Here is a 20580-nt window from a genome sequence, read left to right as displayed (position 1 = left end):
TAGGGGTGCTGCAGAGGGTGCCACAACTATGATTTAGAATGGAACATGAGAGGCAGTGGGTGCCAAACTTTGGTGTCACACAGGGCTCAGCTGAAATTTGAGGTCCTAAGGTCCGCCATGGAGCGAGCTAGATGGACCAATGGTCTGATTCAGTATAAGACAGCTTCCTGTATTTCTGATGACAAAGTAGCCCAGAATGGGGCAGAGGGAGAAAGAGAAGATTTCCCTGCCAGCTCCCCACTGCCTAAACAGGACAGAGAAACCTGCCCTCGTGATATACCATTAATTGCTTTAGGTTAAAAGTATGGATATGTTATGTTGTTGTACAATGTGATACAGTGTTTGGGGAAATCCTGAGCACCTTCCTAGTCACTTGGACACCTGGAAAAAAATACTAAAGTTGGTTGCTCAAGTTTATGTAATGCAGAGTGTTTCTGCCCATCCACCACCACAACTGCTGCAGGCAAACTCCAGCAAATGTTTTCCAGGGGGGAAGCTGAATAATGAATTGGAATACACCTGACTTGAATCAGTATTGCATGTCATTTGTACTTAATAGTAGACGTGGTAATAATATTTAGCATTTATATAAGGGATTTCAAGGGTTTTCTGTCATACATCAGCTGAGTAATCCTTTCAAAGCTCTTGCAAGGCAGGTCAATATTGATTATCCTCATATTACAAATGGTGGGGGGGAGAGGTGGGGCTCAGGCTGTGCAAATAGCTGCTTGCTTACACCCCCCTCAAAAGTCCACGGCTGCCGCACAATTTGATTATGTATTTTTCCGTGAGATTTCTTGCCTATACCATGAGGTCCCAGGGCAGGTTACAACAATACCATCAGGCGCTGATAGAATCAAGGGAAGGGGTTTGTAAAATTGTTAAAACAAGTAAGGACTTCCCAGGTCATACTCTTAGCCACTATGAACACAGCATGGTGTTTTGTATACAGCCCACTCCTTTATGGAGCTGGTGATAGCACCTGCTGGTCGTGGTTTCAGCAGGAGATGTGAGTGGACCATTACCACCAGATAGATGCCTTTGTGCTTCCTGGCAGATGACACTGGGGACACAATAGCAGAGGTGGTAAGGAGAGCTAGTGGTCTAGAGATGGACATTGTTCCTGTGTGGAGTTCTCTGTGGAACTCTGTATTTCCCCTCAAAACAACTGTGCTCCTCCAAACACATTCCCCATGCTCACTTGTTGGAGTGGACCTGTGGATGCTGATGCCAAAATGAATTAGTAAGCCTCCAAGGTGTCACAAGTCTCCTTGGCTTTTCTTTCTTTCTTTCTTTCTTTCTTTCTTTCTTTCTTTCTTTCTTTCTTTCTTTCTTTCTTCTTTCTCTGCCAGTGAAAAGCTTTGCTGGCCTCAAGGAAGAATTGCAAGAGGAACCTGGTCTTTGTTGCAATGCATGGGTGGGTGGGTGAATAAGATTAGCTTTCGAACAGTTATTTACATTGATGAATGGCCCTAATTGGATAGAATAGACTGGTTCTGCTGAGCTAATACCTTTGAATATCTTGTCTGGGGCAATTAATATTCCCTTGTCATGCATCCGTTCAAGCTATTAGAAGAACGCCTTATGTTCACACTCCTGTCACATTTAACAAATGATTTTGTCAAGACATTCCTTATAGGCTATTGTTGATAGATTGCTAAATCTTTGGTATCCCATTACATATGTAAAAGCTGTTAACTGTACCTTTCAACATGCATACAAGGGCACTTCAAAAGCTCAATTCACAAAGACATGACACTTGTTTGCATGAGAGTGCAAATCAAATTTTCTTCTGATAGAAATTGGGTTAATCTAGTGTAGAGAAGTGAAAAGAAGATGTGCTGATGTATATTTTTTGGTAAAGAAATTGTACAGAGTAGCCTCTCTCTTTCTCTTTAGAACAAAACCTATGGGTGATATGTGACTATGTTTTATTTAGAGTAGATCCATTAAAATTAATGGACTTCATTTAGTCATGTTCCAGAATTTCCATGGGTCTATTCTAAGTAGGCAAAGCTCAAGAACCCCTGGATGGTTAAGTACACTCAAAGGTAACAATGGGGTTGCGGTGCTCATTTCACTTTCAGGCCGAGGGAGCCGGTGTTTGCCCACAGACAGCTTTCCAGGTCATGTGGCCAGCATGGTGCAACGGGACACTGTGATGAGTGCCAGAGCACATGGAAACACTGTTTACCTTCCCACCACAGCAGTACCTATTTATCTACTTGTACTTTGTGCTTTCGAACTGCTAGATTGGCAGGAGCTGGGACAGAACAACAGGAGCTCATCCCATCATGCAGATTTGAACTGCCTACCTTCTGATCAGCAAGCCCAAGAGGCTCAGTGGTCTAGACCACAGCATCACCTGTTCACTTTATCTCTACTCTAAGTAAAACATAGTAGACTGAAGTTGAGTGATTCCAACTGCATGTTGGAAATGTGACCCAATGGTCATCCTAACTTGCGTATTATAGTGTCACCTGCATAATGAACCACAGTTTGTTTTTTGCTGCTGTGTCACACTGCTGACTCACATCAAGCTTGTGGTCTAGTAAGACTCCTAGATTCTTTTCACATTCCAGGTGTCCCTTGTTCCTGCCTAAGTGCAGAACTTTCCATTTGTCCCTATTGAAAATCATTTTGCTACTTTTGACCCAGTTCTTCAATCTACTTAGGTCATCACGAATCCTGATTCTTATCTTCTGTGGCATTGGCTACTCCTCCCAGTTTGGTGTCATCTGAAAATCTGACGAACACCAAATCTTCATCCAAATCATTTATAAAAATGTTGAACAACAGTGGGCCAAACTAAAAATGTTGACATCAAACTTCTTATCCAGCAAATCATCACTATCTGCCAAATGCCTGAGAATATAAGCGTTTTCTTGGTGTAGAAAAGATATTAATGATGGTGGCAGGTGGACCTCACTGAGGACAGTATTCCACAAATGGGGAGCCACAAATAAAAATGTCCCCCCCTTTGTTTCCATCCTCTAAACCTGCCTCAGAGAAGACAACCAGACAATTGCCTCAGATGAAGATCTAAGGGTCCAGCTAAGTTCATACCAAAAGAGGTGGTGTTTTATTCTGTTTTTGAATAAACACTTTTTATCACTTTGATGTGATAATGGTCCTTGATAGAGGATCAGATTAGTAAGTGTAGACTAGCATGTTGATTTCATTTGAAATCAAATTATTTTTAAAAAGAAACAATTAGCATTGAATTTAACATGTTGGTGTTTTTTTAATCATCTGGTTTTATTGATGGAACTTCTGAAGAGGGGAAAGGAAGTACTGTATTTGTAGCAAAAAAATCTGCATGTCTTTGAAAGCAAACTAAGAGGTTAAATGTGCGTGCATGCGTGCGCGCGCGCACACACACACACACTGCAGCCGCAATATCACTTAAAAATAACAGCACCATTTTCTCTTGTGTCACTCTAGAAACTACACATTAGTTATACTTTGTCCCATTTTTTGTAAGGTAAGGAAAGATGATTGAATCCTTGGGACTGCTATAGTTCGGTGATCATGTAACACTCATTGCTTAGTGCATTTCCTTAAGGTTTGGGGGTATAATTCTTATTAAACATGAAAAGCTGTGCACTCAAAGCCAACAGGCTTGGAGCCATGTAGCCTGAGGGTCTAACAAGAAATTCATCTCATTTAATCATATATCTCTTGGGTAGACTGGAGGTCAATTAAGGCAATTGCTCTGGTTTGTAATCCACCACAGAATGTTTTAGCTAGGCAAGGTACACAGATTGCATTGGCGATTCCTATGGGGTTAACCACAATATATACCTAGTGAGATTCAGCTGGGTAGAAATCTGGCTGATGTTGTTCTCATTTAAACCTTCTAGTCCTCAACACAGAAGGCCTCTCTGCCATTGACTGATCCTCCTCCCTTATTCCTCTTCTCATGCTTTCCACTTTGTGCAACCTAATCTGCTTCCTCCCAGCGTTTTCTTCTATTCTGACTCACATAGAATAGTTGAAGTAGAAGGTAACTCAATGGATCATCTACCTCCATTAGCTGACCTCCATCCCCTGTTATCCTTTCCTCTCACTGTATCTCACTGTGGTTCTTGGGACAGAGACACACATGCTTTCTATTAATTCTGTCTTGCTGCAAAGCAGAGCATACACTGATAGTTCTGTAAAACAAACATCCCCACAATCGTTTAGTTCAATGGCTTCCAAACTTTCTTCTTGAGAGTTTTGGTGGACCACTTAAACATTCCCCCCCCGCCCATTGTAACTATTGTAATGTTCTGTGCTAGATGCTTTGTGGTTTTTAATTTTACTTTTATTGCTTCTTCTATTTCTTATACACTGTGTGTTATTGCACTGGAATTCAAATTGTAATGCAACAAAATGCAATGTAAGAAATTAAAGAAGCAATAAAATACAATTAAAAATCGATATAGATGTTTCATGCAATGGGTGTTCCATCACCCATCTTCAACTACGAATCCACAGACTTGTTGTGGACCACCTGAGCAAACCTCAGACCACTGGTGGCCCACAGACCATGGATGGGGAACCCTTAATTTATTCAACTCACCTGTACAAACCCTGGGTCTCCTTATACAGTCATACCTTGGATCACGAACACCCTGGAACTTGGACGTTTTGGCCCCCTAACGCCGCAAACCCAGAAGTGATTGTTCCAGTTTGCAGATGTTCTTTTGGAACCTGCACATCCGACGGGGCTTCTGTGGCTTCTGATTGGCTACAGGAGCTTCCCGCAGCCAATCAGGAGCCGTGATTTGGTTTTCAAATGTTTTGGAAGTCGAACAGACTTCCGGAACAGATTCGTTTGACTTCCAAGGTACGACTGTACATGTCAAATAGGGTCTCTAATTAAGGGGATTCCAGCCCCCTTTCCAGCCCCCTCTCTACAAGCTGTGTGCAAGAGCTTGTGTTACATAATACCATCATAAGATTTCCTTTCTCAGACACCAAAATATCTTCAGTTGTATTTAAGGTCTGTAGCAGTGAGGATCGACCTTCCCTACAGGTTCTGTGTTAAGAATTTCCTTTATTTTATCTTGACATCTTATACATTACACTCTCTTGATAACTACCCTGAACATTTTCGGACTGAGTGCCCAAAACTGAATGAATTTAATGAATAAGGCTTCAAGGGGAATTTTTTTTCTTAGCTGAAAGAAATCTGTGACCTGCCCTGGCCAGTGCTATCTACTTAATCAGCAACTTGGATTTTTTATGTTGTTTTTTTTACATTCAAGTTGGTTCCATTTGTTCTTAATGCAAAAAATGAAGGGAAAGGCTAAAAACCCATTCTTACAATACCTTGGTAAGGGATGGAGAATGTATTTATAATGGCAAATGGCAGATCGATGTCGTCGGCACCATGTACGGATAAATGTTCAGCCGCTTACTGCTCTCTGCTTTCTTTTATCACAGCTCCGGAAAGCAGTGATGGATCATATATCTGATTCTTTCCTCGAGACCAACGTTCCATTACTGGTTCTCATCGAAGCAGCCAAGAGTGGTAATGAGAAGGAAGTGAAGGAATATGCTCAAGTGTTCCGCGAACACGCCAACAAGTTAGTAGAGGTAAGACGACAGTGCTCTAGCAACTTGCCTTGGCAGGAATGTGGCAAAACAGCAAAATGGTGTGTAAAAAAAGTGACTTGTGTAGCAAACATATATATAATACACTTACCCTGGAGCACTGCACTCAGTGGGACTTGCATCAAAATAGTCGCATACACATTGCAGCTGCAAACTTTTAGGGTTTATCCTGAGCTACTACATACTGTGAAGATAATGGGGTTGTCATCTATAGTGGCAATGCTTGCACCTAACAGTTAGGGTGTGATTTGTTTCAGTCATGGTTTGTTCAACAAACCACGTGCATCCCATAGATGAAGAAACAAGCCACAGTTCTTGCTTCATTTCCCTGTAAACAGCAAGACTGCTTTGACTGGACATAATGCCAAAACAGAGTTTAAATGCTATGGTTTGTAAGGCAACCACAAACCACAGCTTCACATCATGATTTGTTGCTAGAAAACAAGCCATATTTAGTCTACTGGATGTTCCAACAAGCCACACTTTGCTGAAACAAAACATGATTTAGCATTATATAGAAACCAGGACACAGTGTGTGTGTGTTTGATTTTTTTTTTTTTACTTCAGGAGAGATGTCTTAGGTTTTGCTTAGTTGAAATCTATTTACTTCCTCAGCTTAGCCCTATGGGGCCTTATATTTCACCACAAGCTTAAACTGCACCCAGTCGATTGAGGGCTAGCTCATATTTCCTGTGTCTTGTCAATAAATGCCTCCAATATCCACCAGTAGATTTCACTTAAATCTTTGCCAGCCAAGCAGTACAGCAGGGAGGCTGTCTGTACCAGGCACAGGGCCAAATAGATGTTCCAGTGCACTGTAGCTGACACAAATGGATTAGAAAGCACATTGGGTAATTATTAGATTGTCTCTCCAAAATAGTTAATGCAGTATTAAAAAGAGGATGCAGGGTGGCTTTCTAGTGAACGGTCCTTATATGGCTAAACTCAACATAAGATAATCAGAAATGCAGTTGTTTTCTTTTAGACTTAAAGGTTTCCATCGCTCCTGTAGAGGAGTTCACTGCCCTTTTGCTCCACCTAGTTAGCTAGGAGAGAGCTTAACCACAAACCCATGTTCAGGTGTCATGCTGAGACAAATCTTGGAATAGCTCAGGGTTTCTTCACACTTCCGCTGCTTCCCCCTCCCCCCCCCCCCCGGGGAAAACCGGTCTTCAGTGCTCAATTGGAGTAAACAGCAATTGGGGTTTTGCCTGGATTGCCATTTGTTCTGATCCATCACTAAAGAGTGGGTTTTTCCCATGGAAAGGAGCAGGGCGAGGGGGAAAGTGCTGTGAGTTGGACCCATCCTTTCTAGGCATGGCCAGTGTAGCAGGCTTTTTTCCCCAGGGAGTACTCAAGGGTACGCAGTCCTGGCACCGCTTTTGTTGTTGTTAAAAAGTCTGGCACTTACTGTAACAGCTTCATGGTGAATACTGGCATCTGTTTTTCTAGGAAAAAGGCACTGGACACAACACAAGTGGAAGTGTGGACAAACCCTCAGTCAAAAACCTTGGGAGGAGCAAAAAGACTGCCAGCTCCTTTCCAGGAGTCCCCATCTTTGCATGGTCCCAGTAAGCCATAATGTGGCTTGCCATGATTTGTCAATGAGGTTGCTGTGGCATGGGAAACCCTCTCAATGATATCTTCACTGGGGTTGTGTGGCCACTGCAGATAGCACCAATCTCACTGTCATATTTTCTGCCATGTTGGAGGAACACTGTAAACGTCAAGGGCTTGGGGGTGGGCCAGGGTTGAATACAAACCGACAGGGGGGAATGGACAGGTCCAGCTCCCACTCCCAAGGCTCTGGGTGGGTACTTTATGACTATGGAAACTATACATGGCTCTCAGTCATGTAGGCTTTTCTCTCCTGCTTTCTGAAAGTGGCAGCCAAGTGCTCCAAGTGGTCATCCACAAGAATGAGAAGGCTGATAGAGCCTGAGCCTATAGAGGAAACAAGTAATCAAACATAGGGAGCTTTTTTCCCCCTGTGAATGATCTTCACATAGCAGGGTGGAGATTTTTTCCCTTTCCTTTTTGCTTTCAAGCATCTAGCAAGGCTCAGAAAAAAGAAAAGCGAAGCTCTCCAGGATTATATGGTTGCTGGGCTACTGAATGGGTTGCTAGTTCCATGGGGAGTTCAGGACTGAGATGACTGGTTTGTGGCAGGAGAGACTTGCTCACTCTCTTCGATTAACAGCAATTGAAAGTATATTTGTTTCTCAAGAGCACAACTATAGTTCCGTTTTTGTTTTTATGTTCGCTATTGTTGCATGGAGTTACTGACCATCTGTTATTGACCTCCTTTCTCAGTTGAGTTGGCAGATCCTCAGTTGTATTGCGTTGCTTCTCATGCTACATTTATTTCAACTGAAATTAAAACATAAATGGGATCTCCCCAAAAATGTAGTTAAGACCCACCCTTTCTGTAGTCTCTATACTTTCTGATGCTATTAAGATAATGGAGGCCTGTGGTCCATCTTGACCGGAACTCCCTCAGGTAGAACTGTTGCTTCAGCAGCCCGTGGAAGCTTTATGAAGGGTGCCCAGCCACAACCTTCATATATTCCTCACCCCCCCTCAAAGAAGTGTCTGTTCTTTTAAAGGGCAATTGCCCTACTTCGTAACCACAGTCTCCTAAGATGTGGAGGCACAGAGGGCTCTTGCAGTTGGCAGCTTTTAAACTGATTGTTTTCCCCCAAAGGCAGGAAGGGGAAATAAAATGGCAGCCCCCGCAGTCAGTGTCCTCCTCCCCTGAAAGCAGCAGCCACTGTTTGCCACCTGCAAATGGGGGGGGGGTGGAGGTTGAACTGGGACAGCTGCTTTGGTTTGGCCCTAAAAGGTTCCAGGGTCTCGCTTACAAACCTGTATAGGAGGAAGCAGTTCCTAAGTGCTGCTATTACTCTTAAAATAATTACTTTGCCCTCCCCCCACTGCAAATTTGCCAGTCTCAGCAGAGCAAGGAAGTTCTTGCCTCCCTTTGGTCCCCGCCTGTTTGGGCTTGCTCTCCTTCAGAGCCTTGTTCCCAAAGACAGTCACTTTGCATTAATAAACTGCAAAGGAGGATGTTGTGAAGCCTAACTCTGTACCAATCACTTTTCCCTCTTACAGGTTTCTAGGGATGTCCAAAATAATCAGCTGTCTGCAAAGAGCACTTGTTGGTGGCAAAGCTGTATAAGCCTATATTTTATGGTGATTAAAATTTGATATAGTGCAGGCAAATCAATAGACTCGCAGGGCAGGATAGTCATTTGCAACAGATGGAACTAAAGAACAGCGCTTCTATTTCTGCTTTATAGTCTCTTTGTCTATTAGGCTCACAGGAGCTGTTCATTAATATCCCCTTGACCATACGGATGTCATTTGGGAAAAGATTTCTTTTGGTTTTGCAAAGTCAGGAAACGGCGTCTTCCCTTCGGTCTCTCCCTTGTGGAATTGTGGCATCTTGTTCTAGATGAGACTTTGTTCTATTTTCCCTGCTATGCCCTCACTGGATTCCCCAGCTTGCACTGAACCCCTTTCTCTGCATGTACTTACTGTAAGGTCCAACTATGTCACCCATTTTGCTGGGTGCATTGTGCTTCCCTTTTCTTTTTGATTGCGTTCCATAAACCAGGGGTGGGGAACCTCAAGCCCAGGGCCCAAATGTGCCCAGCTAAGACTCTTTCTCTGGCCCTTGAGACTCTCTCCCATGGCCTCACTCCTCACTGCTCCATTCCCTCCTAAACTGATTTTGTCCAGCCGGAACGTGTCTTTGAGCTTATATACTTTATCTTGTTTGCTTGGATGGAGAAGCCTGTGGGTGTGTAGAAACCTCAGATGTTTTTGTGGACGAAATGTAAAGAGACACATCTACTGCTTCCCTGCCCACCACTGCCATATGGCCCTCTGAAGGCTACACATGGAGAAATGTTGCCCTTGGGCTGAAAATGTTTCTCCACCCTTGCTGTTGTGTGAGAAGAGAAGGAATGAACAGGACTTGAGTGTCTCCTGTGGTATGAAAGAGAGTGAACCTCCTTTTGCAAACTGAGTGTCTGAGCAGGGCATCCAAGCAGCCATGTGTGTTGGGCTGGAACCACCCTCCCAACACTGCAGCTCACCTGGAGTGCACAGGGCAGTGGTGAGGTCAGGCAGGGGTGCTGAGGTGAGTGCCAGGTTGGGCGTGTCGCTCCCCCTGGTGATCCTGCATATCACAGACCTCATAGCACCAGCCAAGTGTTTGGAGAACACTCTCCACTACTGGAAGGGGCCAGACCTTAAAACTTACATATCACATAAAATCAGGTTGTGAATAGTTTCCTAGTGTTAGGCTTTTCAAAGCAATCTACATTGTTTTGTCATGATCCTTACAGCTGGTAGAATTGTACTTTTGAGTGGGGATTGCAGAGACTAAGTGATGGCTTGCCTATGGCCACCTAGAAGGTGCATGGCAAAGGTAGGATTCAGGTAGGTGATTCCTGGCTCAATGGTTATGCCACTGTGCCACATGCTGCAGGTGGCACTAGGCTCCTTATGAGCATTAAAAGCATCCCAGCACACCAAACCAGCAAAACCAAACTGCTATTTATTGTGCATCTGCTTCAAGAAGTAGTACAATTCACCCACATTTTAGTGGAACTTTATTTCTGAACTGGCATCATTGTGAGAATGGAATGCATCCATGGAATTTGTCTCCAAGTGTGGCAGGAGGTGCTTGATATGTCGGCTGCTTATCTATTTAAGCCTTTCTTATTCCCACCTCTCAATAAACACACACTGACTGCCAGACAGGTGGAATGACAGGAATGGGCACATATGTTGATCCTCCCATTCCCTAACCACCACCCCCAAATGAGCAAGGTAATAGTCTGATGTTCTTCTAAAATGGTTTGTGCTGTTTCGCCCCCACGTGCCTGAGGAGCAAGCATGGCTTGTGCCAGCCTTAGGTCTTGGCGTAAGACCCCAGGAGCTGGGGATTCTGGCAAGGAGACGATGCAATTGCAGATCCTGGCTGCAAAGCTCCCCCTGTGGCAAGCTGGCTTTGCAGAAATGGGTCGAACGGGCTGCAGATGGAACGAGGGGACAGCCCAGACAGCTGGTGTTTTGCCGGTTTCAATGCATCCCTTAACAACCTTTACTGGCAGAGTTTGTATTCAGCAAGGGAGTCCAGGGAGGTGACATGATCAGGACTAATTTGGGTGATAATAGCCCTATGAATTTTTTAAGCAGTGCCTTGGAAGCCATAGATTACCCACTGCCATTGTAACATCTCCCCGGGGGTTGGAGGAGGGTATGTGTGGCTTGATCAGGTGTAGTTATGGGCTTCAAAACTTGAATTCACCCTGCATGAAGCTGCCTTTTAGTAGCTGTCTAGGAAGTTTATACCAGTGGAGGCTGCAATAGACAACAAAAGCCAGCCTTATTAAGAGGATGCATATCTGAAACCCCATTCATAAGGAGGAACTGTATGTAAAGGAGGGCAGGCCTATGAGGGTGTTTTGGGAGGTGTGACCTTTCTCTCCCTCCCATGATGAGCAATGTCTGCCAAAATACCCCTCCCCCAATGCACCCATTGTGCCCAAGATCAGATGCTTAATATTTGTTCAGTACCCTGCACACCTAGTGGTACCACGTGATTTATTCCTTGAAAGCATTTTCACCCCACTTTTCAGCTTACAAAAAACCAGTAGTCAAAACAAAACAAATTCCTTCCAGTAGCACCTTAAAGACCAACTAAGTCAGTTCTTGGTATGAGCTTTCGTGTGCATGCACACTTCTTCAGATACACTGAAACAGAAGTTTCCAGACCCTTCTATATAGTGAGAAGGTGGGGAGGGGTATTACTCAGAAGGGTGGTGGGAATGGGTGATTGGCAGATAGCTGTGATGAGCCTGTTGACGACTCTTAACGACTGCAATAGGTCTTACAGGAAAAAGCAAGGGGTGAAAAGGTGAAAAATGGCTTTGTCATGTATAATGAGATAAGAATCCAAGGTCTTTGTTCAGACCAGGTTTCTCCATGGTTTTAAGTTTGGTGATAAGTTGTAATTCAGCAGCTTCTCTTTCCAGTCTATTTCTGAAATTCCTTTGTAGTAAAACAGCTACTTTGAGATCTTGTATAGAATGTCCTGGGAGATTGAAGTGTTCTCCTACTGGTTTCTCTGTCTTGTGATTCCTGATGTCCGATTTATGTCCGTTTATTCTTTGGCGTAAGGTCTGGCCTGTTTGTCCAATATAGAGAGCTGAAGGACACTGTTGGCATTTTATGGCATACACAATGTTAGACGATGAGCAATTAAATAGTCCCGAGATGGTATGTGTGATGTTGTTGGGGCCAGTAATGGTGTTGTCCGGGTGTATGTAGTACACCAAAAAACCAGTAGTAAAACAATCCCTGTCCTCAAGCTTACAGTCTAAAAAGACATGTGCAGCAAGGAAAAGGGATGGGTTTGGAGGAGGGGGAGAAGCAAGCACAAAAACCAGATCCCTAAAATTAACGGTTTAAGGCTCATGCAGGAGGGAGGTTCTGTATAAATGTTTCACTGTGAGACAACCCCCTGCACATATAGAAAACTATATGCACTTCTAACACTAGATCTTCCCCATGACATTGTAGTTTATATTAATCGGATGCAGGAAGCTTGGCAAGTTTAAAAACATCCCTCTGAAAGAGGATGCAGAGAAAGACTTTCATTCTCTTGTCTTCCTTTGTGGCTCATACATTCTTACATGCCAGTCCTAACTATTTTTATTTGAGATAAATGGGAATTATTTTTCTCTCTGTGTGTGCATCTGCGTGTTTTGGATTGTGGTCTGAGTTGTTTATCTGATGCAGTTGAACCTTATCCATCCTCTGCATCCTCCATCCTTGAAAATCCTGTGGCCCTACAGATGTTGTTGGATTTCAATGGGAGCATTTTGGAGAGCCGTGATCCCCCCATCCTTTGCTCTTAAGGACAGTGTTTTGGAAAGTTCCACAGTACAGTAATTTTATCTTCTCAGTATAGGTTAGGCTGATGGACTCATTTATCTGAAGCCATCCAATGAGATTTATAATTGAGCATTTGAACCCTGGTCTCCTTTCCAAAACACACACACACACTCCACAGCATCACTTCTAGTGCTGGCCTTTAGCCATGTAGTTATTTATTCAAAACCCTTCAGCTCTTTCCTTGCCTTTTCCCTGTTAGTCACTGAATTTTGTGTCCCGTTATATACTCACAATATTGTGTTAGCACAAACACCTCCCCTCCTCATTTGATAAGTCTCATGCTGCAAATAGCTGAAAGGGGGTGTGATATGTCTGAAGACAAGGAAAGTTGCTTCCTGCCCACTGGCCTCCTTTGGAAGAAAGCCAGATGTCCTTGTTTGTCTAACTAAAATGCCTGGCAAGTTCCAAAGGACATGGCAGAGATGGATGTTGGGATATGTGGGCAGGAGTGCGGGGAGAGGGGTGGGCAGAAAGACATTGAATCCAGAGAGGGTAGCCCTGCTAGCCCATTGATAATAAGGACATCAGAAGAGCCCTACTGGATCAGGTGAAGGGCCCCTCTGGTCCAGCATCCTGTTTTCACAGCAGTCAGCCAGATGCCTATGAAAAGCCCAAAAGCCTATTGTCATAACTCATGTTCAGTCTTATTGTGTTGGGTCCCCTGTACACCTCATAGAGAGGGCTGTGGTTAAGTGGTATGCAAATAGTTGAAAAAAATAAAACAAGCATTGAGTGCAACATTTGTGCTCATCAGCAACTGGGATTCAGAGATATATCACCTCCTATTGTGGAAGTAGAACAAAGACATTGTGGCTCATAGCCATTGATAACCTTATTCTCCATAAATCTGCATAGTCTTCCAAAGCGATCTGGATTGGTGGCCATCACTGCATCCTGTGGCAGTGAATAATAATAATAATAATAATAATAATAATAATAATAATAATAATAGCTATTGTTATTTGTTGAAGTACAACTGTGTTTTAAAAAATAAAAATAAATCATAGCTTGTTTCCTGTAGCAAAACCAAACAAGAGCCCTGTGGCACTTGATGTTAAGCATGAACTAGGCCTCCTTTGGATCAGGTGTGAGCTCCCTTCTGCACCAGAGATGCAGGTCAGTCATAAAAGAAACCATTACCTTTCTGGCCTAGGAAGTCAGGTGGCACCAAAGGGCCAGCATGGTGCCAGCAGCTGCTATAATGCTCTTTGTGATACTGCCTCCTCTCAGCCTGGTAATATATTTCAGAGAAAGTCCTCAACCTGAGCACTGGATAGCCATAAGAATTTTGTTAACCATGAAGCAACACAAGGCTCTTGGTTGTTCATGTGTGTGTGTGTGTGTGTGTAAGTGTAAGCAAGAGAGAGAAAGAGGGGGGGGGGGAGAGAGAGAGAATCTAACTGTGGTAGTTTGGTTTCTGTTCCTGGAACAGGTACCATTATCTGAAATTTGCTATGAGTGCTTAATTAGACATAACATGGACACATTTGAAGCATGGATTCACAAAGCATTTTTGCTTATTTTTATTGGAGGGAGGGTTTTTTGTTTTTAAGCTCTATCTGTCTATTTACAGATCTCAGTGTTCTGTTTGTCTACTTCTGAATGACCAAGGTTGCAACCATGTGCTCATTTGCTTGGGAATAAGCCCTGTAAAACACAATAGGGCTTCCATCTGAATCAACATGCATAGGTTTGGGCTATAAGAAATGGAAATCCAGCCATTGCCTTCCTGCCATTTTCAGCAAATAGTTATTTGTTTCTTAATAAAACTGCTTGCCCCTTGATTTGGAACATCCACTGCTTCTGATACTGTGTTCTGTGATCTTCTCTCAGTAAACTCACTTACTAATACCTGCCTAGGATTATCTCTAACCTTCTTTCTAAATGGCTAATCCCTTTTTGTACCAAAGTTTGGAATGGAGAAAAGAGGAACAAACATATTCCATTGGATTGAACAAATGGAGAGGGCTGGATTAAAGACTCCTGCCAGTGGAGACTTAGGGCTCTTTCACTTTTAGGTACATTAGCTTTGCAAACGGATGCACAGGCTCCTGTGCTGTCCAAGCTCATTTTGCTGTCTGTCCCTCTCCCCCCTCATTTTGCAGGACATTAACATGGTGTCGCTGCACTGTATTTTCATGCTGGAAGTTGGAAATGTGGGGCTATTCCTTCCATCAGTCCCAGTTCTGAATAGTCTGTGTTGGATTGGACACCCTGCAGAAATGCACATGTGTCACAAAAATAACACACACAACCCCATATCCCACTGTGCAATGGGCAGTCCTCTGGCTGCAGGGCTGTCTGGTCCAAGCCCAATGGAAAAATGGGAAGGGGGAACCAAGGGAATTTTAGCCCATCAATGGTGAGCACCTGGAGAGAAGATTGAGCCTGGTCACAGTCTTTCTCATTCTTCTATTTAAATTGCAACTGTTTGACTTTTTATGGCAAATCAACAACCTCTTTTGTCCTCTCTTCTTGGAGGCATTCCTAACTGGCTACCCCAACACTCATGGGCCACATTCACACCATTCATTTAAACCACTATGGTCTCTAAAATTCTCCTCTCCTTCCTCTTGCAGTCTGTTGGACTTCAGATGTGAGGTGGAAGCACAAACTTACTTGCTTTTACTTTTTACTTGCTATAATTTTGTGGCTTTGTGATTTAAAGAGGCTCGTGAGAACAAGTTTTGAGCCTCCACACTTCAGAATGAAGGATGATCCATGTTTTATTAGACTTTTCCAAATACACAATTAGTGCTCCTCCGATAGCTACATTGTATCCTGTCCAGGATACACTTAAATGTCTTGCTTGGTCATTTTTAAAGTTATCAATGGCAGCAGCAGCTGACATGTGGGGAAAGTTAAGGTTCCTATTGCTGCAAAAGACTGAGAAATGTGCTCTTGGGTTTATGCAGGGAGGCGGCAAAGACCTCTTGGCTTGAAAGATTGCCTTTTTCCAATCCACCTGGCTGCTCTCATCCATTATAGTGGTGCAAAATATATTTGCCTAGACTTTCTGATGGACAATTAAGTTAGTAAAAAGCAAAAAGGGAAAGTTAGCAAGAAACTCAGTGGTGCTTGAACTTGCAGTGTGAAGACCAACTGGACTGCGATGTTCAGTGAATATTGGGGTTATGGGAGAATCCAGAGCATAGGGAGAAACAAACAGAAGTCAACATAGCATGAAATGTCTGCTCAGGAGGTGGCTTCTACAGGTTCATTAAGGGTAGTATAGCAGATGCCAGATAAAGCCATCTTACTGGGAATATCTTTTTTAGTTCTTGTGGAGGAGCCCATGGAGCAAAGCAGAGTAGTTTTCACAGGACCATGGACAGCTCATAGTGACCAACCTGCTCTGGAAATGATGGAAGCAAATGAGGCCTTTGGAGCAGCTGCCTCCCGTCCCTCTCCTATGTTGCATCCTTCTCTGGCAATGTAGAGTCTCATAGAAAGTCCAACCATCTAGCTTGAATATGAGAACATCTCCTGCACTACGATCCTCTTTGCACTGGCAAGGTAGTGTAGGAGGCACTTTGTGGCTCAGGAAAAGGTATCCACGAAGGTCCTGGTGGTCCAGGTCATAGGAGCTGGTTCAGCGGGCATCCACCTTGCCAGCCTTAGGTTCAATGGGCCACTGATCACCAGCATCAGGCTCAGAGCCAGGAATTTAGCTGGCTTTTCAGCCAGTGTTGCTATAGTGTGTGGCTTGATCACTGCTGGAGCCTGGAGTCAGGACAGGAAAGCTCTCCTGCCGAAGCCCAAATGAAATGGAATGGAGTTGTTCAACTCCCGTTCATTTCAACCAGGCTTGAGTGGGAGAACTGCCTGATGTTTTTTACAGCCCTGTAATTATATTGTGTGTGTTTGGAGGGTCCCCATTTTGATTTTCAATTAGGCTTGGTCCACCTTTGGAAACCCTGGAGAATAGGCAGATGACAAGCGTCCCATTTCTTGGCACTGTAATGTACACGTCGAGTCCTGGATCTCAGAAAGCTCCTTTGTGACCATATCAGGCATTGTAGTATGGAGGAGGAGGAGAAGGAAGTCTCAGTTTCTCTGTGTGAATAATTACTATTTTCTCATGCTCAAACACCTTAAAGAAATGGTTGAATGGATTTTCTTCAAAGCCCCAGCAAGATTTCACCCACGGGCTCAGAAGCAAGCATGAGAAATTTTCAGCCTCAGGGCAACGGCTCGAGAAAGTTTATACGAGATGGAGAATAAGGGCTTAAGTATGAGTGTGCCATTTCAACCTTAAGAGCCGTGTCATGGTGGATCGGCTGCAGCGTGCTTAAGAAAAAATATGTGTTTTTTCTGATCCAGTGTTGACTTTAAAGACTTCTGAAGTTCAGAGGACTGCAGTGGTAGAAGAAATCCTGAAAGCAAGTGTGCCTTCACAGTAGTTTATTGTAGAATTATTATTATTTTTAAAAGAGATAATACAAGGAGAGATCATAGGAATCAAGTGATGCTTCTCAAAAGAAGCAAGCACTCTGCATCTCAGGTAAATTGTGTAGAGTTAGAAACATAGGGGTACTGCCTCATTCTGAATTGGACCCTTGTTCCATCTAGCTCAGTATTAGCTACACTGACTGGCAGGGACTCTCCAGGGTTTGCGGAGATGTTGGGAACTGAACTCTGATGCTCTACTGCTGAGCTATGGCCTTCTCAGTGTATCATATCAGCCCTCCCCCTTTATATATGCACCTGGTAGTGCAGAGCCCAAATGCTCTGTCATTTTTGTCTCGAAATTGTTGTGGGGGTGGTATCCCCTGGAAAATCTACTTTCCAGTGACTAGTTTCCCCCTCTCTCTGTTTCAGAGAACGTGTGTGTGTGTGTGTGTGTGTGTGTGTGTGTGTGTGTGTGTTTCCCTGCTCTGTGGGGTTTTGTGCTACTAACCTATCAGGCTTACCTATTTGATGATGTCACAAAGAACAAGTGAAAGCCCATTAGAGTATCAACAGTGCTGCCTGTGCTGGTCACATGGGTGATCTCAGAGAAGACTAAGAGGTTATATGATAGCAATCTTCAAATATCTATAAAGGGCTATCACGAAAGACAGCACAAGCTTGTTTTCTCCTATTCCAGAGAGCAGGGCCCAAATCAATGAATTCAAATTGCAATTCATTAGATTCTGACTAAACGTTAGGAAGAACTTTCTGGCACCAAGAGCTGTTTGACAGTGGAATAGACTCCCTCAGAAGGTGGTGGACTGGAGAGGTTGGGTGGCCAGCTGTCAAGGATGCTTTAGCTGTGATTCCTACATTGCAGGGAACTGGAAGGAACTATTGGCCCTTTCAGTGCCACAATTATATTATCATCGGCTTGACATCATCGGCTTGCCGATCAGAAGGTCGGCGGTTCAAATCCCTGTGATGGGATGAGCTCCCGTTGCTCGGTCCCAGCTCCTGCCAACCTTGCAGTTCGGAAGCACATCAAAACAGGACAAAAAAAAACAGGACAAAAAGGGTGGGTTGCCTTCCACGTTCTCTGTCAACCCTGCTCAATTTCCCAAGTCTGTTGACCCTTACAAACCTCTCACTTATTGCCCTGTGCTCTGGGACAGGTCTAACTCTGTCCCTTTTCACATCCAGTGCCTGAATCACCAACCCAATGTCTGCTAATGGTTGCCTTACTCATTTCATTTACTTCTCTGGTGGGTCCCAGGTTTTTATGCCTTTGGATCTGAGGCAAATATGCATCCACACTGTGCTGTCCATTGCAAGTGTCTACGCAGGCATACCCTGCTGGAACAGCCCACCCCACAACATTCCTCTTTCCACCCCGAGTTTTAGCTGCTTCTCTTTCAGCTTAGGAACACAGGAAGTTGCAGGATACTGGAGAGCACCATGTTGGCTGCCTCTAACCTGCACTGACTGGCAGCAGCTCTTCATTCTTTTAAGAAAGAAATGCTTCCCTGCCTTAACTGAAGATGCCGGGGGATTCAACCAGATCCCTTTTGCATGCAGAGCATGTGCTCTTCCGGCGTCTCCACAATACAGAATTTAATTTCTTGTTTCCTTCCTTAAATTTTTAATATCAATTGCTGCTTTGATTTAATACCCGGCTTCCTCCTTTTAACTACGAGTACTTTTTGTTCATAAATGGGAGGAAATACCAAGCACTGCTGCATTACTGTTTATGTGGTTTCTCCTTTTATGATTCAAAGCAGGCATTGCTGTTATTTCTGTTAAAAACAAGGCAGACCTGCCATGCATGCAGACACATTTCATCAGGTTGCACTTTCATCTAAAAGAGCCAGGTGCCCATTTCTCTCTGTAGCCAAGACAATAAGCTAGGCAGCCTCCCAGTTCAGAGTGTAGGCATTTTAAGCCCTGGGAAGGTGTATTTTGAGAAGAGGAGTTGCGGGACAAAAGAGGGAGCTTAGCCATTTCTGCTCTTTCCACATTCAGAATCTTCCAAGGTGCCCCCAACCACCCTCTGCACAGTTAGGGTTCCAGATTTATGTTTGTTGTTGTTTAGTCATTTAGTTGTGTCCAACTCTTCGTGACCCCATGGACCAGAGCACGCCAGACACTTCTGTCTTCCACTGTCTCCCGCAGTTTGGTCAGACTTATGTTTGTAGCTTCGAGAACATCGTCCAACCATCTCGTCCTCTGTCGTCCCCTTCTCCTTGGGCCCTCAATCTTTCCCAGCATCAGGGTCTTTTCCAGGGAGTCTTCTCTTCTCATGAGGTAGCCAAAGTATTGGAGCCTCAGCTTCACGATCGGTCCTTCCAGTGAGCACTCAGGATTCAAAAGCATCAATTCTTCAGCGATCAGCCTTCTTTATGGTCCAGCTCTCACTTCCATACATCATTACTGGGGAAACCATGGCTTTAACTATACGGACCTTTGTTGGCAAGGTGATGTCTCTGCTTTTTAAGATGCTGTCTAGGTTTGCCATCGCCTTTCTCCCAAGGAGCAGGCGTCTTTTAATTTCGTGACTGCTGTCACCATCTGCAGTGATCATGGAACCCAAGAAAGTAAAATCTCTCACTGCCTCCATTTCTTCCCCTTCTATTTGCCAGGAGTTGATGGGCCCAGTGGCCATGATCTTCGTTTTTTTGATGTTGAGCTTCAGACCATATTTTGCGCTCTCCTCTTCCACCCTCATTAAAAGGTTCTTTAATTCCTCCTCACTTTCTGCCATCAAGGTTGTGTAATCTGCATATCTGAGGTTGTTGATATTTCTTCCGGCAATCTTAATTCCGGTTTGGGATTCATCCAGCCCAGCCTTTCACATGATGAATTCTGCATATAAGTTAAATAAGCAGGGAGACAATATATAGTCTTGCCGTACTCCTTTCCCAATTTTGAACCAATCAGTTGTTCCAAATCCAGTTCTAACTGTAGCTTCTTGTCCCACATAGAGATTTCTCAGGAGACAGATGAGGTGATCAGGCACTCCCATTTCTTTAAGAACTTGCCATAGTTTGCTGTGGTCGACACAGTCAAAGGCTTTTGCATAGTCAATGAAGCAGAAGTAGATGTCTTTCTGGAACTCTCTAGCTTTCTCTATAATCCAGCACATGTTTGCAATTTGGTCTCTGGTTCCTCTGCCTCTTCTAAAGCCAGCTTGCACTTCTGGGAGTTCTCAGTCCATATACTGCTTGAGCCTTCCTTGTAGAATTTTAAGCATAACCTTGCTAGCGTGTGAAATGAATGCAATTGTGCGGTAGTTGGAGCATTCTTTGGCACTGCCCTTCTTTGGGATTGGGATGTAGACTGATCTTCTCCAATCCTCTGGCCACTGCTGAGTTTTCCAAACTTGCTGGCATATTGAGTGTAGCACCTTCACAGCATCATCTTTTAAAATTTTAAGTAGTTCAGCTGGAATACCATCACTTCCACTGGCCTTGTTATTTGCAGTGCTTTCTAAAGCCCATTTGACTTCACTCTCCAGGATGTCTGGCTCAAGGTCAGCAACCACACTACCTGGGGTGTACGAGCCATCCATATCTTTCTGGTATAATTCCTCTGTGTATTCTTGCCACCTCTTCTTGA

The 20580-nt window shown here is 43.9% G+C and overlaps 1 protein-coding gene across 4 annotated transcripts in view; it reads left to right on the top strand.

Moving 5' to 3' along the window:
- Positions 1-20580, top strand: part of CTNNA2 (catenin alpha 2) — a 536832-nt gene that overhangs the window by 394665 nt on the left and 121587 nt on the right. For all 4 annotated transcript variants that reach the window (XM_081876762.1, XM_081876760.1, XM_081876761.1 and 1 more), the window contains one exon: positions 5434-5586. In XM_081876762.1, coding sequence (XP_081732888.1) covers positions 5434-5586 — 153 coding nt within the window. The remainder of the gene's footprint in view (positions 1-5433; positions 5587-20580) is intronic.

The sequence above is a fragment of the Podarcis erhardii genome (genome assembly GCF_964252035.2).
Source record: "Podarcis erhardii genome assembly, chromosome: 9".
NCBI lineage: Eukaryota > Metazoa > Chordata > Lepidosauria > Squamata > Lacertidae > Podarcis > Podarcis erhardii.
This window is presented reverse-complemented; position numbering and strand designations above follow the sequence as displayed.